At 42.7% G+C, this 16441-nt stretch overlaps 2 protein-coding genes across 3 annotated transcripts in view; both read left to right on the forward strand.

The window, feature by feature from the left end:
* The window catches only part of KIAA1109 (KIAA1109 ortholog), a 242219-nt gene extending 235090 nt beyond the window's left edge, over positions 1-7129 (forward strand). Inside the window, exons 81-84 of the mRNA XM_019533955.1 lie at positions 1676-1870; positions 2767-2901; positions 4872-5037; positions 6396-7129. Coding sequence (XP_019389500.1) covers positions 1676-1870; positions 2767-2901; positions 4872-5037; positions 6396-6612 — 713 coding nt within the window. The 3' untranslated portion in view covers positions 6613-7129. The remainder of the gene's footprint in view (positions 1-1675; positions 1871-2766; positions 2902-4871; positions 5038-6395) is intronic.
* Positions 7130-9039: 1910 nt separating this feature from the next.
* The window catches only part of ADAD1 (adenosine deaminase domain containing 1), a 22969-nt gene continuing 15567 nt past the window's right edge, over positions 9040-16441 (forward strand). Inside the window, exons 1-2 of one of the 2 annotated variants that reach the window (XM_019534011.1) lie at positions 9040-9250; positions 10441-10629. In XM_019534011.1, the coding sequence (XP_019389556.1) occupies positions 9055-9250; positions 10441-10629 (385 nt within the window). In that variant the 5' untranslated portion in view covers positions 9040-9054. Of the gene's footprint in view, positions 9251-10440; positions 10630-14436; positions 14607-16441 lie in introns of those variants that run through there. The other variant, XM_019534012.1, reaches the window with a different exon arrangement.

Below are 16441 nucleotides of genomic sequence, written 5' to 3' on the forward strand. Positions count from 1 at the left end.
ACCATTTCTTAGTATTGACAGGTCATAAGAATAACTTAGCACTTAATACATTGTTATAAATTGTATTAAGCGCTTAATACATTTATTATGGGCTTAATACACTGTTGTAAAAACTGACCAGCAGAGACTCTCTGTGCCTGGTGAAGGGTGACTGTGCTGGAAAGCTTGCTAAGGACTCTTTTCCAATTACTCAGTTGGTCTAACAAAAGATATCACATCTGACCAGAGAACCTCGCCTGCCTGTCCTTAGACCAACATGGCTACAACCAAAAACTCAGCTCTAATACATTGTTACCACTACACAAAGTCTAGTTAGTTTCTAAAAACCTTTATTTTTTGTGTGTGCATATGCATAGGATCTTTCGATTCATGTTGACATAGCATTTGAAATGTAAATACCAAAAAATATCAGTGGGAAGTTAAGGCTATCTAGTTAAAATTGGAAGTGCAACTTTAAGTTGATCCCTCCTTGAGTAATATGTGTTTTGAGAAGCCTCTAAATATGTGATCACACACGACTCCTCCAATAAGGTGTATCTTACAGTCTTACAGTATATGTACAGACAATAGCTAAGATTATCTCAGGTATAGTATTAGTCTGCATCACAACATGCAACACAGACTTACTGTTTATTTGTTCAACCCTACCATTAGCATTACCTAACACTTGAATACTTGACTATGAAATATTAATGTCGTATTAGCATATTTTGTTTCCTTAGGACTAATTTTATATGGAACAAATCCCTTTCTTGATATACTTTTTAGCTGTGTCAGTGAGGTTTGCCAGTTTTATGACAAAGTAGTAAATCTTAGAACTCTTCAATACATACATACCTCACTAATTTGAGTTCCTGCTATTGAGAGCACAGGTCCCCCATGATTCTAGGTAAGCAAGATTGGAATAGAAGTGGTATTTTGCATTTTTGTTCTCTCCATAAGCAAAGGAAAGTTTTATCTTAGGTATGTTGTTCCATCCACACCCCTTCTCAGAAAATCAGAAGTACACTGGAGAGGGGGAGGGGAGGCTTCCTGAATACTGACTAGTATAGCAAGACTCCTGTGGGTTCTTAAGCTATAGTAATGGGGCAGTACAGAAGTCTAGACAGACAATGCTCCTTTAAGTGTAAAGCACCCCTCCCCCCTCCCTATTTTTAAGGTTTCCAAATAGCTTTAGGATTGCTATTGGCTGTAGTAATGAGAGTTAACTCCCTTCCTGAGAGCTGACATGATGACATCAACAGGAAGTTGTCAGCCATCTTTGAGTGTGTGCTACTTGTTGCAATAAAGCCCTTTTTGAGAGCAAGAAATCTCCCTGCCTTTTCCTGAGCTATGAGAGATGGCACTCATATGACAGAAAGTAGTAGCCATGAAAATAGCTGAGCTTAAGTGCACTTATCTGATATAGATGCAACCTGAGTTTATCATGTGAGAAGCAGTTGGTAACAGGTAACTGTTACTAGATAGGTGCATAATTTACTTAACAGTGTATGTAAGTGTACTTCAAGCTGTTCTTAGCCTGAATGCTTAAGAAACTGGTTTGAATTAAAATAGCACCTCACCATGCAGAATGCCATCGTAATTAAACCAGGTCACTTGCAGATATGTCTCCTTAAATACAGGTAAGATTTGTTTAATAAAGATTGCTAAATTACAGCTTGTGTTGTCCATATAGAACTAAATCTCCTTCGAAATGTGGATGCCAATAACCCAGAGAGCAGCACAACAGTTAAAAGCTCAAGCTTGTTAAGTGGATTCAGAGGAGGTTCCAGTTATAACCATGAAACAGAAACCATCTTTGCATTACCAAGGATGCAGTTGGATTTCAAATCCATTCATGTTCAAGAGCCACAGGAACCTTCATTACAAGGTGCTATCCACATCCTTCTTTTACTTTGCTCATTCAAGGCTATTACATTATTCTGATCATGCACAGGGAAAAATTAGGAATTAATTACTAAATTAAGGTTAGAAGTGTTACCTTTGTGTAAAATAGAAAATAGAACCTATGGAATTGGATGCTCTCTTGAGGGAATGGGAAACCCAGGGTAGAGACCAGACATTTTATAAAACCCTATGTTTATACAAATAAAATCTCTATGAACTCTCCAAATAAATGGATTAATATAATTAACTTCTTAAAATCCTTTTTTAGAAAAAGGGCCATTAAAAAAAAAAAACTGAACCTAAGGTAGGTATCTACAATTAATGGCTTGATACTAGGAAGTACAGAGTACTGTTTTTCTCATCAACTGCAAATGGAGCTGGGGAGAATTCAGCTCTTTTGAACATTAGATTGCTGATTTAGATGTTTGCTTTGTGGGGTCCTAATCTCTGCTGAAATTTTGTTTGATCAATATTTTATATTGGTTGTTATTTCAGTTGCCCTTTCTGTTTCTGCCAAATTTGACATATTTGATTTCAGTCTTCAGTACTGTCCATTAAAATTATACACAGATAAGGTTATTACCTGTACTTGGTGGTCTTCTAAACTGGCAATCATTGGGGATCCCCATGATAGCAGTTCCTGTATTTATGGAAAGAATACATATTCCTTCCTTTATTTATGAAAAGAATATTCCTTTTTTAATGTAGAAAGTAGCATTCTTTTATTACAAGTTTTCCCAAAGTTAAGGTTGTAAATCATGAGCAGTCTTAATTCTGGTATTTTATTAGTTTTTAGTGGTACTCTTTTAAATTAGTTTCTATGATTTTACATAACCTGCATTTGATGATATGCTAAGATTATTTTTATCTTTTATGCAGATACTAGTGTAAAACCAAAGGTGGAGTGCAGTGTGGTAACTGAATTCACAGACCATATTTGTGTAACGATGGATGCGGAATTAATCATGTTTCTGCATGATTTGGTTTCTGCTTATCTTAAGGAAAAAGAAAAAGGTAGATAGTTGAAAAAAACTATGTTATAACTTGAATGAACCATTTTTGTGAATGCCATGCTACATATATTTGGAATTATTTTTGTATACTACTAATACTACATTTTGGTTTTATTTAAATTAAAGCTTCATTTTTACTGAGATTTTCAACAATTAATGTTAACCCAACTCCTCTATGATTTGAAACTGATGAATAATCAAACCAGCAGGGTTTTTGAAAGTCTGTCACAAACAAGTTATTCCCAGAACACTTATAATGACTGAAATTTAGTTTATATTTCTTAAGAGGAAAAAACCTGAAGTTGTTCCTGGCTGTTTGGTTTGGAGAAGCCAAGAAATGGAAGTCTGTTCCTGACTGTGGTACTGATCAGTTGTATGTTCTTGGGAAAACTACTTATCTCTGTTCTTAACTGTTTCCTTGTATTTAAATTAAATATGCCGCACCAGAACTATTTGTAAATCCCCTTTATCTTTTTTATTCCAATAGCTTATCAAAAGTAATATGGAAACATAAAAAAATAACTATTCAGTCTTGTTTCTATATTCTTTGCATGTCAGCAAAAATGACTGAAGCTACAAAGTTGGTTTTATATTCTTGGTGTCTCAAAAACCTAAAGAATAAAAAGACTTAAGATGAGTACTGTAGTTCAGTTTTCTATAGTTAATGCCACCTATCATCTAGAGAACTCTGCTGTAAGTTATGTAGATTTCTGTGCATAAGGTTGTATATGAGGTGTATTATATTGTAGTTTTTGTATTTGACATGACACAATAGCTGTGTTTTTTTTTTTTTTTTCAAACATACTTCATTTTTAGACTTTTAGGGCATTTTTAGATGTTACCTGAGATGCAGCTCCAGGTGCCTTAATTAGCAAGATGCATTAATTGAAAGCCCCCACACATCACATGTATCAGCATCCCCACACATCTCTCTACTGAAAGGATGGCAGCAGGGTGCTTTGAACTAAAGCTCATTGAACATGTTTTATTTCAAAGCACCCTGCTGCCATTTTTTTCAGCACGGGGACGTGCAGAGACATGTGATACACAAGGCTGCTGGAGTGCATCGATTTCCATGCTCCAGCAGACTTGATTAATAGAGTCTGCTCCAATGCACTAGATTTCTAGCATGTTGGAGCAGGCTTCCTGTAGGAGCCCTTAGATACTTAAGTTTTCAATGTTAGTATTGCAAGAATCTTTGGATTTTGTGTGGAACTGAAGTATTTATGGTATTGACAAGGCAATAAAAGAAGAATTACTAATGTGTGCCCCTACTAAGGAGGTTGAGACTTCAGATAAGTTACGTTTTGGCTTGGAATATCATAAATTGGAGGGGGAAGAAAAAAGGGGGTTCTAGGTGATGGGTTTTCTCATTTGTTTTTATGACTATTTTGATACCATATTTGTTCAGAACATTTGAAGTATGTTGAAATCTTTTTAGGTTTCAGAAATATCAAGAAGTTAGTATGTATATTCTCCTCATTAATATGTACTGTTACCTAAAGGGAGTGATTTATACAAGTGTGTTTGAAATGGCCTACTAAGTATACAGTGTATAACCCTTTTCCTTACAGATTTAAATGTGGACAGATAGTGGAGCTGTGTTTCAAATGTACGCATGATCATGCATATGTGTGGCTAGCAGAAAGTTGAAACAGTAATCATTGATGTCAGAATTATGGATGTGTGAAATTTCTTTTCCTCTTTTTTGCACAAGTATTTGTATTGAACATTATTTGAAAGAGAAATATCCACTAAATAATACATTGCAGTAATACATTGCTTCATTAATTTTGCCTCTAAATTCTCCAAAAAGTCAACCTGAGATCAATCCAAAATGAAATAAATTGAAGCAAGGGGTAGAGTGGGGAGCGGGAGTTAAAAGCCCATTGTTTGGAAAACGCTTTATCAAATTCAAATCAGTCCAAAGTAAGTACTTATAAGTTTATTATTTTCCCTTCAACTTTGTAGCTATCTTTCCACCTCGCATTTTGTCTGCTCGACCAGGACAGAAAAGCCCAGTGAGTGTGCTTGATGAAAGTTCTAGTGAACGAGAAACAGAAGACGGCATCGCTTATACTACTGTGGATTGGAGAGAATTTATGTGCAATACTTGGCATCTGGAACCCACGCTTCGGTAATCAGAAGGCTTATCTGCAGCCTTCTATTTGTCTATTTATTTGGGCAGGAAAATAGTATTACATAGAAATGATCTTCCTCAAACTGCAGGTGTTCCCAGTTGGATGCTGTTAACCTGCTAATGTGACCTAGGGTTTTAAACCCATTATAAAACATGCTTTTGTTACTAGGGACTGATGTGAAGCCACCTGCTGCAGCATATGAAATGTCATTTGATAACAAAAGATGGGTAATAAATGCCATTTTACATGGAGTAGCTTTTAGATAAAAACATTAAATGTTACACTGTTTACACATGAAGAATATTTGAGGTGCAACTCATTAGAGGCCACTTACATGTCATTTACCATTTTTCCCACTATTCCCCCATATAACCTTTTTTTAAACCTAGATATTTTCTCTCTCTCATGTCAGTGTAAGAGGGACTTTTCTCTTGAAATTACAAGTTTTTGGTCAAGAAACTTGTTGTTTTTATGAACTGCCTGGCACGCTTTGGATTTGGGTAACATCAGTCTCCTTATTTTTGTAATGAAAAATATGAAGTTTTTATGGAGCATTGATAGTGGGTTTTTTTAGTATCCACTAGTTAAGAGTTCTTCCTTTTTCTGTTTTATAATGTGTAAAATTCCATCTTATTATATAGGAAGGAACAATGTTCTTTCCCCCACTCCATTTTCATAATGAGAATGCAAGTTAACTATTAAGTATGCCTTATTTATTGTTATACAATGAATATAGTGGTTGTTAAAGTTATCATCCAGTAGATGAGTAGCATGTACAACAGACTGTTAATATGCAACCTGGCTCTGACCAACAGGAGTCGCTTCTCAGAAGGTGGGTCAAGGGTGTGATAGCAAAATTCCCAGGTTTTGCTTCTGTTCATGGTATCTGTTGAAACTGGTAACAAGTACTGAAGTAGAAGCATAACTGGGCCATGTATGGCACAACCACCTACCAGCTGTGGCTATTTTTGTGCTTCCTTACTCCAAATTATACTACTGCATTTAAGTGTAAACTTTATACTTTATTCCCCTGTATGAATGTTTCCTTGCAAAGGAATGGGTTGAGCAAGAAACTTTGGTTTACCCAAGCCAAAAAAAAGAAAAAAAACTGAGTAAGAAGTTTTTCAATACCAGTATGTGCCAAACTGAAACTGAGGATCCAGAGGCTACATACGACACTTCTGATCTCTTAAATCATCATATTCCTCCAAAAGCTGTTAATAAATGAGTGGTGACTGAAAGGAATAATATTGGAATTTCAGTGTTGTTTAATGTATGATTATTCAAATATTTGTTTGCTCGACACTTAAGCCTAATTATATATAGTTAAGAGTCTGCTTTTTTTATATTTTAGATTAATCTCTTGGACTGGAAGGAAGATTGACCCAGTAGGTGTTGATTACATTCTTCAGAAGTTGGGCTTTCATCATGCTAGGACTACTATTCCTAAGTGGCTTCAACGTGGGGTAATGGACCCCTTGGACAAAGTTCTCTCTGTTCTTATCAAAAAACTTGGTACTGCACTACAGGACGAAAAGGAAAAGAAAGGAAAGGACAAAGAAGAATACTAAAACCATAATTTAATGTGATCAAACCTGTTTTATTTCCGTTCAATTACACTGAAGTGTTTTACTGTATAATAAAAGAATTTTAAGTATGATTTAAAGAGAACTCTAATGGCTTTTTGCTGTTATATTTAAAACTTACATTGTGAGTAACTGTTTACTGTGGTATATGATACCATTCTTTATTTAGAAAAGTATTGCATGATTATGACCAATGTATATTCTGTGAAAGAATAGGTGAATACTGTAAATCTGCTCTTTAGCATTCACACTATTATGTGCAATATGATTCCTGCATTCTTAAAATACTGCAGACTATTAACTGTGAATTTTCATAAATTTTATTGGCCATATCACCTAATATCCCCTTGTTGATAATGTGTTTCTGTTAATGGCTTTTTTGGTCCATGTAGACTTGTATAAATTCTCTTATGTATATAATTTATGGAACTGTGTTTGGCATAGTGCTAAAAATCATTTTCAGTTTGTTTAAAATTGTAATAAAACTAACTGTTGTACAAGTCTTCAGCTTCTTTCAAGGTATGGAAGTAGGCTGTGAATGCTGTGCGTGTACTTGTCCCATACATTAAGCATAGTGCACAAATTTACAGAAAGCCCTTTGAATTTGCAGTAGTCCCTGGTGCCCTCAGAGTTAGTGTGAGGAGTAGTGGCTGTAGAATAAGGCAATAACAGCTTAGAAAACTGACCCAAATAGTATACCCAAAATGTCCCAAGAATCTGTTATAGTAACCTGTCTCATAGTCTGCCAACCTGGGCCAGGTTGTGAAAACCAGAACTTCCAGAAACTCATGTCCAAGCCTGTGTAGACTAAATGAGAGCAAAGTAGGCTAAATGCTTTTGCGCTGCTTTAATGGTGTCAGTGTTTGCTCGCTTCGGCAGTATACTGCACAATAAGTCTAGCTGCTGTGGGAAATTTGGTGGCATAATGCACTTTAAATGACTTGGGGCACAGCACACTAAAACTCCTTTGAGGAGTTTTCTGCCCCTATAGCCGTGGATCAAAGCAGCAGGCTCCGTGCAGCTCCGTGGCTCTGCGGGAAGCCTTGCAGGCAGCCTGGCAGCAGGCTGGAAAAGCAGACGATGAGCCTGATCTTCCTATCAGCCCCCTTTCCCCCAGAACCTGCCTGCCTGAGTTGCTCCAGGAGCCAGTGCTTCCCCCTGTGGCTGTGGTACCTCCTGGGACAGCCTGAGCCAGGTGCCTGTGGGTGGGTGCCACTGCTGGGTGGGAGGGGTGAGGGGGGGCGGTGTCTGCTGCTGCCCTGGAGGAAAGCGGCAGCCTCCCCTGCAACCCAGGGCTCTGCCTGCCAGCAGCTTGCTCTCGCCTCCCTGCTGGAGGCAGGCAAGGTGTGTGCACAACAGAGGGTTTAATCTGCCTTAAACTGAAGCAGTGCTTTTTAAAATCCACTGCTTCAGTTTAGGGGCCCATTTTGTCTATATGTGCCCCTTGGAAATTAACTACCCCTCCTGCCCCAGCCTGGGCATTTGCCTTCCTTGGAGAAGGTTTGGCACCATGTAAAGTTCCCCGGGTGGGGGTGGGCAGCAGGGGAAGGGTGGCCTTGGCTTGGCTGTTGCAAATTTATTTTAAAGCCTGCATGTGCCCTCTGTGTTAGGCCCTGGATGGCGAGATGAAGGGCTCTGTTCTCTCTTTGGGCTTTAACACCAGGTTTCTCAATCTGGCAGGAGCTCCTACAAACACCTAGGGAAACACTACAAAACTGCTGTGCTCAACCTTTTGGCCTGTAGGCCAGGACCACAGCGTGGAGCTAGTCTGTGGCAAGTGCCAGGAGCAGGCCTATCTCAACATGTCAGGATGGGGCCCTCAGTGCCTGTGACTGCATCCGCTGGCCCTGCACGCTAACCTGGGGCATGTGTGTAGCTCACAGGAGCCGGGGCTCCTCAGGTCTGAGTATTTGGGGGAAGGGGTTCCCCACCACTGAGTTTCCTAACTTGGGGCAAGGCCCGTGGGCCGTATGTCAGGGGGCCATGGCCAGAGACATAGCCTATGAGGGCGGAACGGGACCCTAAGGGTCTGAACTAGGTGGCTTTCATTCAGTCCGTGTTGAGTAGGTGCTGGGGCTTGCTCCCTTCAGCCCTGCCTCCGGCTTTTGCAGGTGAGGAAGCCGGGTGAAAGTCTGAACCGGGTGGTTCCGGCCCCCTCGCCACAGGACCCCGCGCCAGTCCCGGCGCGCGGTATGCCGCTCCTCCCCCGTCACCAAGGCTGCAGCACCCCACGCGCCTCGAGCTTGCGCGCGCCACCAGCACGTGACGCCTTCCCGCCCCGCGGAGCCCTGGCGGCGGTTGGCTGGAACAGGGGAGTCACGTGGCTCGGGGGTGGGGCTTCCCTAGAGACTCTATAGCTTCAAGCCTACAGGCAGGTGGGAGTGAGGCTTTCGTGATTGGTGGTGACGTCAGGTGGCGCGTGGCGCGATGGGCAGTAGGAGCAGTGGCAATGCATGGCTGCGCGGATCGTGTGTGCCCAGCTTCGCCCAGATGCTGAAGAGGAACCTACCTGGGCCGCCATCCTCACGTTCTCCCGCCCTGGGGCTGGGGACGGGCCCGGGCCCGCTGTGGGCGCCGGCGGAGCCCGAGGCCAGCCTGGCCTCCCGCGTGACGCCGCTCACAGGTGGCGGCAGCGGCCGCGCCCTTGGGCTCGCGGCTACGGGGTCGGGAAGGGTCTGAGCGAGCTATTGCACTGAATCGCGCTGTTCCTCAGTCGGGCCAAGGGCGCGAGTTGCGAATCATGGCTCTGGTGTTGCCTGGGGGGCTTGAATCAGGTGCCCTGTTGATGGGGAGGGCTTCCAACCCTGGTTCTCTGGGGAGTCCAGGCAGCCTGCCTCAAAAACTGCTGTGGAAGGAAGAGGGGCAAGGTTTGCTTCCGTGTGCACATTCACCTTATTCATGGGTTTAGGCTCTGCCTCTTGGTGCCTCCTCTCACCTTGAAGGCACCTCACAGGGGGGAGCGTGAGCCAATATTGCTAGTCCCTGCAGAATCCAGTGTGTGAAACGGTCCCTGTGCTGCAGCCCTGGCTGAAATTGCCTGTGGCTGAGGGGAGGTGGAAGCTATCTAGCTCTCTTGTGAGCTGGGTGTCAGGTGTTGCTTTGTTTTCATCCCTGGCAGAACAGGTTTTAACTATTGAAGTCCTAAAAAGTGCCAGTCCCATTTTCCTGTAGTGTAGAAACGTGAAGTTTCTTTGGGGCCTGTATATGGATATCCAGAGAGGGTTTTTTTGTCTTTGGGGACAAACTCAGATAGCTTTTAAAAAAAAGCAGAAGCTATTCAGTCTTGCTGTATCTCTTTAAAGCCTTTCTAATGAATAAGTAATTACAGTTGCCTAATATGTCATAGAAAATGAGGGTTGGAAGGGACCGCAGGAGGCCACGCAGTCCAGCATTTCTCAACCTGTGGGTTGTGACCTAAAAGGGGGTTGCAAGAATATATAAAAGGTCATGAACAAACTTTAAAAATTGATTCTCCTTTTCAAGGAGAAAAACATGGGAAGCTGTGGCTTTTCCCTTGCAGGGTGGTAGAATTGCAGCCTGCAAAGGGCTGCTTGGGGACCCCTGTGCAGGGCCAGGGTGCTGTTTTCTACATAAAACTATTTACCGGGTCAAGGCTGGCAATGGCTGTTTACAAATGGGTCCTGATCCAAAAAAGGTTCAGAACCAGTGACTTACTCCAGCCCCCTGCCTGCTCAAAGCAGGGCCGTCACCAACTGTATCGCCCCAGCCGAAGCTTTTTTTTTTTTTACCTGGGCCTTCAGGTAGGTGTTGAGGTGAAGTGTCATTATTTCTTATGTCACATGTTTTTTTTAGGTCAAATTCAGGAAAACATGTACTTCAGAGGAGCCCAGCCAGCTCCAAACACATCACTCCCTCCAAAGAAAATACCAAAGGAATTTATTGTAAAATATAAACGTGGAGAGATAAATCCAGTGTCTGCCTTGCATCAGTTTGCACAAATGCAGCGTGTACAGCTTGATCTGAAGGAAACTGTAGTAACAGGTAATTTTTATTATTTGTTTTATAAGAAGATGGCTTTGTTTGCGACTGCAAGTGCTATAAGTTCATGTGGTTGACATAAGCGGCATTGCAGAAATTAATGTGTAAATAGTAGTGACTGCAATACCTTTTCCTTGCCGTTAATAGATATTTTACTGTGCCTTCACAAATTGTTTATGTATTTCATGAGCATTTAACTTCCTTGTTAATTTAATTGGAGTGAAACTAATTGGATAAAATAAAGCATAAGTTGTTTTTTTGAATGTTGTCAGATATTCACTTTTTTTTTTTTTTTTTTTTAAAAGAAAGTGGTGTCCTTCATTGGCACTCAACCATATTATGTTTAGAGTTGTGATGTGTGTCAAAATTTGAGTCTATTAATGTTCTGCATCCTCAGACAAGTACACTTTCACTTTTGGGTGGGTATGTCTAGATATGTCTGTAATATACATCTTGTGCAGCTCTGTCCTTCGGAGCAACACTGAATGATAACTGGGCACAGTTGCCTACTCTTGTAAATGCATGTTCTAGTTGCAGTTGGTATTCTGCCATGTTTCTATTACGCTGCTGTGTTCTGTTGAACTGCTGGTACAGGATATGCAAGTCAGTCCATGTTACCCAGGCTTATTGCATTACTGTACATGTATTTCAGTTCTTACTGTCTACACCCCAGTCCCTAGCTGAAGTAGGCAGATTGCAAGACTACTTTTCCAATATTGCAAGAGATTGATCCCAAGGCTTATTATCCAGATTTTCTTTATTAGATGCAACACTTGCACAGCAATTGGGAAAAGTGAACTCTTGAGAGACTATAAGTTTTTAAATCTTGTTAAGAGAATTGGGGAGAGCTGCATTGGAATGTGGTTTTTGCTGAGCTGTATGTTGGGAATAAAAAGCTCTGCAAGAAACACAATAACACAGTGAAATATATCCAGTGAAATACAAAATTTTATTTCCCTTTTCACTTCAGGATTTACTTACTTCCAATACACCTTAACAAGTTCTATGGCTGAGATTACACATTTGAGTTAGAAAGTGCTAATTCTAAGAAACCTTTTTGTTTTAGTGTTGGTGATCAGAAATATGTTCTGGGTTAATGCCTTCTGATGTGTGCTGTGCTGCTTGTATCAGTCCTGCCACCCCTGCCCCCCAGTCATTCTGCTGACACCCCCCCCCCCATCCATTGGCCCCTCCACCCCCTGATCGCTGCCCTGCCATCCCAATCAGCCCAAAAACAATAGAGGCAGCAGTGGAGAGGAAGGGTTTCCCCTCCCTGCCTGTTCCTGGGGTCCCTGAAGCCAGTATTGCCCCTGAGCACCTGGATTCATCCCGAACTGGGCCCTGCAGTTGATGTGATTTGTAATGTGTGATTTCATCCCAAGATTTAATATGAATGTTATCCAGTAACATGGAGAAACTTTTTATGAAGTTATTGAAGTTTAACTTATTCGCCAAAAGGTATTTTATATGTTGACATCAGTATTATAACAAGTATGAGCAAAACCAAAATGTGCAAGAATTAGAAAATCAGTGCACTGATGTTAGCTACTGCTGTTGAGGCCCTGTGCCCCCAGTACCCATGTACCTTTCTACGTGGTATCGCAGTTCTGGTAGGAGCACTCCTTGAGAATGAAGGTGGAGGAGGTAGAAGAATGCTTACTGACATCAACTCTGTTTCCTTTACTTTGCCTTAGAGACCAGGGCCTGTTGAGATGCACTGAAAGTCCACTCTGTTTCCTTTCTCCCCTCCCACTCCAGCCCCACTTACCCACACTGCAGCAGTGGGTTACAGAGCTTTAGGTCACTGCAGCCCCTTGTGGACATCTCTCAGCTGGAGAGATGTCATTGCTGGAAAACCAGGGGGCCTGGAAAAGAACTGTATTGCTGTCCATTGGTGAAATGCTCCATTTTGAAAGGCGTACAAAGTGTACTTGCAATTTGAAATGTTACATCTGTCTCCACACAGAGCTGTCCAGTTACACTTGTTCTGTAATATTTGCGTTCAACAGTGCATCTTTATGTAACTACATTAGCTACATTTTTGTTGGAGTATTTTTCAGTGAAGTGGGTGGTTTGTCCCTAGGAAGGGACTTTAGAATCATGGAAAAATAGGGTCGGAATCAGCTCTGTATCTCAAGGCAGGATCATACTTACCAAAACCATCCTATGCAAATATCTATCTAGCCTATTCCAAACAGAACTACACAAACAGCCCTCTTATGCAACCACCACGCATAAAGTCCAGAAACCAAGAACACCCTACCATGCCAGATGTAAATTAGGGGCACATGGGCTTTGTCAGTATCATGTCACTACAGGTACCGGAGGTAGCTTGTAAAAATACATTTGACAGATTTAAGGAAGAGGACAATAAAGGCTTTGCTCCTTGCTTCAAAGCCAAAACTCCCTACAGTTTCTGCTAATCGGACCCTAGGGCAGAGGCGGTCAATCTGGCCTGTGGGCCGGATTGGGCCTGTGGCATGCTCTATTTCCCAATAGTCCCTGGAGTGACAGCTCCTTTTGGCTGCTGCTGCTGGACCCAACCCGCCCATCCTCCATGGGCAGAGCATGTAGCTAGGATGGGCTTGTGGCTGGGAGCGGGAGATGGTCAGGCTTGGGGAGCCCCAGGATCTTGCAGTGGTGACAGACCTGGGGAAAGCCATCATCCATGGCCCACGTGACCCTAGGAGTGTGGGTTCCTCAGGTAGGGATGTGCAGGGAGCAGATAGCAGCTTTGTCCCAGCTCTGGCCCTACTACCACTGCAAGATTCCAGCCCCAGCTCCAGAGCAGCTCCCTGTCCTGCCTGTACATGCTCCCTGCTGGTCTCAATAGAAACCCTAGGAGCATAGGGTCATGACAGCTTGGGGCCAGGGCTGGATGGGGTAAAATTCCTTTCTTATCCCAATTATGGCCATTGATATGACTCTTAGTGCAAGAGCAAGGCTGTCTAGCTAGGAATGCCTGGGCTTAAGTCCCAGCAGGAACACCACCGCATTCCAGTCAAAATCCCTAGCCTTGGAATGTTTCCCTGCATTATCGACTTAGTCATTAGGGGCATGTCCCCGCAAGCAGGAATGTGTGTTTTCCTGGGGATGAGGAGCAGTGGCACAATGTGTGCTGCTGCTTTTCCTCAGGGAATCCCTGTGCATGCGCACTCTGGCATGTGGCATGTTGCCCTGGGTGGGGAAGGGGAGGCTGGGGCCAGCACTGAGGCTGATCCCAGCAACCTTACCTGAGGGCCTCTGGAGGCTGCAGCTGCTGCAATCCTGCAGCAGGGAGCCTGGCCAACAGATGGAGCATGGCTCTGGTTGGCCAGGCTCCAGTTTTGGGCAGTGCATGCTGCCACCATATGCAACACCTTGCTTTTTTAGGCAGGGGGCGTTTTGACCAGAATCTCCCAGTGTCAGATATCCCTCCTGTGCTGCAAATTAGCAGCGCGGGGAATGCTTGCATATGTGGCATGCCGTGCCTCAGGTGGATCTGCATTGCCACATACCACACGTGTGCTTGCCTGGACATGCCCTGGTTGGTCTTTAAAGCCAATACGGAACATGGATCTTGTGCATACACCAATATAACCTCCAAGGTTGTAAGACAAAGGGGCATGTGGCTGAGAAAATCTTGTGGATGCTTGTAGTCCTACCACTCCTTTTCTACATTGTTAAGGCATTTTTGAATCATCAGGAACTGTTTAGTTGGGTTTCTGTCCTAATTTCCTGATAACAAAGCTTCCCTGCACACTTAAGCTAATAATTAATGTATTTTGACAGTGCAAATGGCATTTCATGTTACATTGTTTATGTGGTCAGATCTTGTGAAGAATCATAGTATGCATTTGAAGGTGGAGGGATGCAGTTCCCAATTTCCTTCTCTCTGGACAGAGTTGAGCTTAAGGAGTAGCCATCCTGTACTTTTATGCGCTGCCACCAAAACTTGAAATTCACTTCCTTAAGGATCTTTGCTGGTTATAGACGTGAAGGTGAGATTTTGAAATCAGCCTTTACAATATGCATGGTTAGCTCGTGATATTTTGTGTTTGTACTACTATAGAATCTAAGGTTGTGGAAAAAGTGGTCACCATATTGCCTGAAAAGCCAGTTAATAAGCCTGAATTTTTGTGGTAGAAGACGTACCAATGTTTAGCTTGTTTTATTTGAGTTTGGCTCAAGAATTCCACTTTCTGGGCATCTGTTAGTCTTAAAATTTGTGTGAATATGGGTGTGTACTGACTAATAACTTCTGAAAATTTGTGTATGAAAACCTACTTGTGGAATAAGCTAGTACTCTAAAATCTTCTATAGTTACATCAGTTCACAGTACAGAGCTTCACCAACAAATACAACCAATATTGTTGCTATCCCAGTGTTGATGACATATTTTTATCTCTGCCCAACAGTTTTGCAGTTCATGGACCATGGGTTTGCATGATTAGCATGCATCTGGTGGTTGTTCTTTCTAGTTGTTTTGTCATGCAATTATGTGTAATATGTCTATCTGCTAGTCAGATGGTCATTTTGATGCTTCATGATAAAGACCGTATCAGAAGCTTTTCTCTGCACTGTAGCTGTGCATTTCTTTTGAGTTTCAGCCTACCAGTCTTCATAAACGTATATATTGAATATAGATTTAACTTTTTCTATTTCTTACATTGGTTGGTGCAATTATGGCTAAACCCCCCTGAACCAGATTTGACTCCCAAAGATATTGGATCCAGCCTGCAGTCCAATCCACGGTTTAATATAAGAGAATTGATTCTCTGTTATGGCCTAGTTGTCAGATCCAGCCCAGGTTCTGTGTTCTGCATTTTATGAAGGGCCAGCTAATCCACTTGCTGATGGCTTCTGGAGAGGGCTTCATGTAATCCTGGCTCCAGCATAGTAGCCTCTGCTCACTGAATTAGCCACTGTAAATTATCGTTTGCCACATCTTTCAGAGGAGGCTTAGCTGTTGGGGTGGAGATCAGCCCCTCTGCACAGCGCAGGAACTGGGATTCAGCAGGGGATTGGCAGCTCACAGAATGATCTAGGATGCAGGGAGTGGCCCACCGTTAGTAAAATATTGCCAACCTCTGGTTTAGGTTTTAGTTTCAGGTTAGGGATATGTACTCGTTGCCAAGTAACAACTGGGGTTGGATGGAATGCGTTTGCCATTGGTGCAGGATCACTTACGTTTAGGGGTCCACCCAACTCGAGGCAGTCGGCTAATCTTGCAGAGAGATCACAAAGCCAGCTGTCATATTTTCACAGGTTAATTGTGGCAGGGGCCCCCCCATGCCTCTAATTTGGCTATGAGGCCCTGCTGGCCACACCCCTTGCTGCTGATTTGCTGGAGGGGCTGTTCATCATGAGGCCCAGCTCTTGCTGCCAATTGGTCGAGAGGCAGAGCCACTCAAACAGGCAGCCCTCTCAGCCAGTCAAGGGTGGGGATGGCAGCCATCTTGGGCTCCCCTTTATGCTGGTACCCTACTTTCTCCCCCTGGCGGGCTGCATGGCTGAGCCACAGCCTTGAGGGCTGCTGGCTCCCTCTGGAGAAACAGCATTTTACTTTCAGTAAGTTTTTTTTGCAGGCAATTCCTGATTGCTCATGTAATGCCAGATTTTGCAATTTCTGTAAAATTGCAATTTTCTATAGGTCCCTATTTATAGTTTCATAGTTTCTAGGGTCGGAAGGGACCTGAGCAGATCATCTAGTCTGACCCCCTGCCATGGCAGGAAAGAATACAACCCCAGCAAGATGAGCATCTAACCTCCTCTTAAACACCCCCAGGGTAGAAGCCTGCACCACTTCTCTTGGAAGCTGGTTCCAGACCCTAGC

The sequence above is a fragment of the Crocodylus porosus genome, unplaced genomic scaffold (genome assembly GCF_001723895.1).
Source record: "Crocodylus porosus isolate Cpor-Errol unplaced genomic scaffold, CroPor_comp1, whole genome shotgun sequence".
NCBI lineage: Eukaryota > Metazoa > Chordata > Crocodylia > Crocodylidae > Crocodylus > Crocodylus porosus.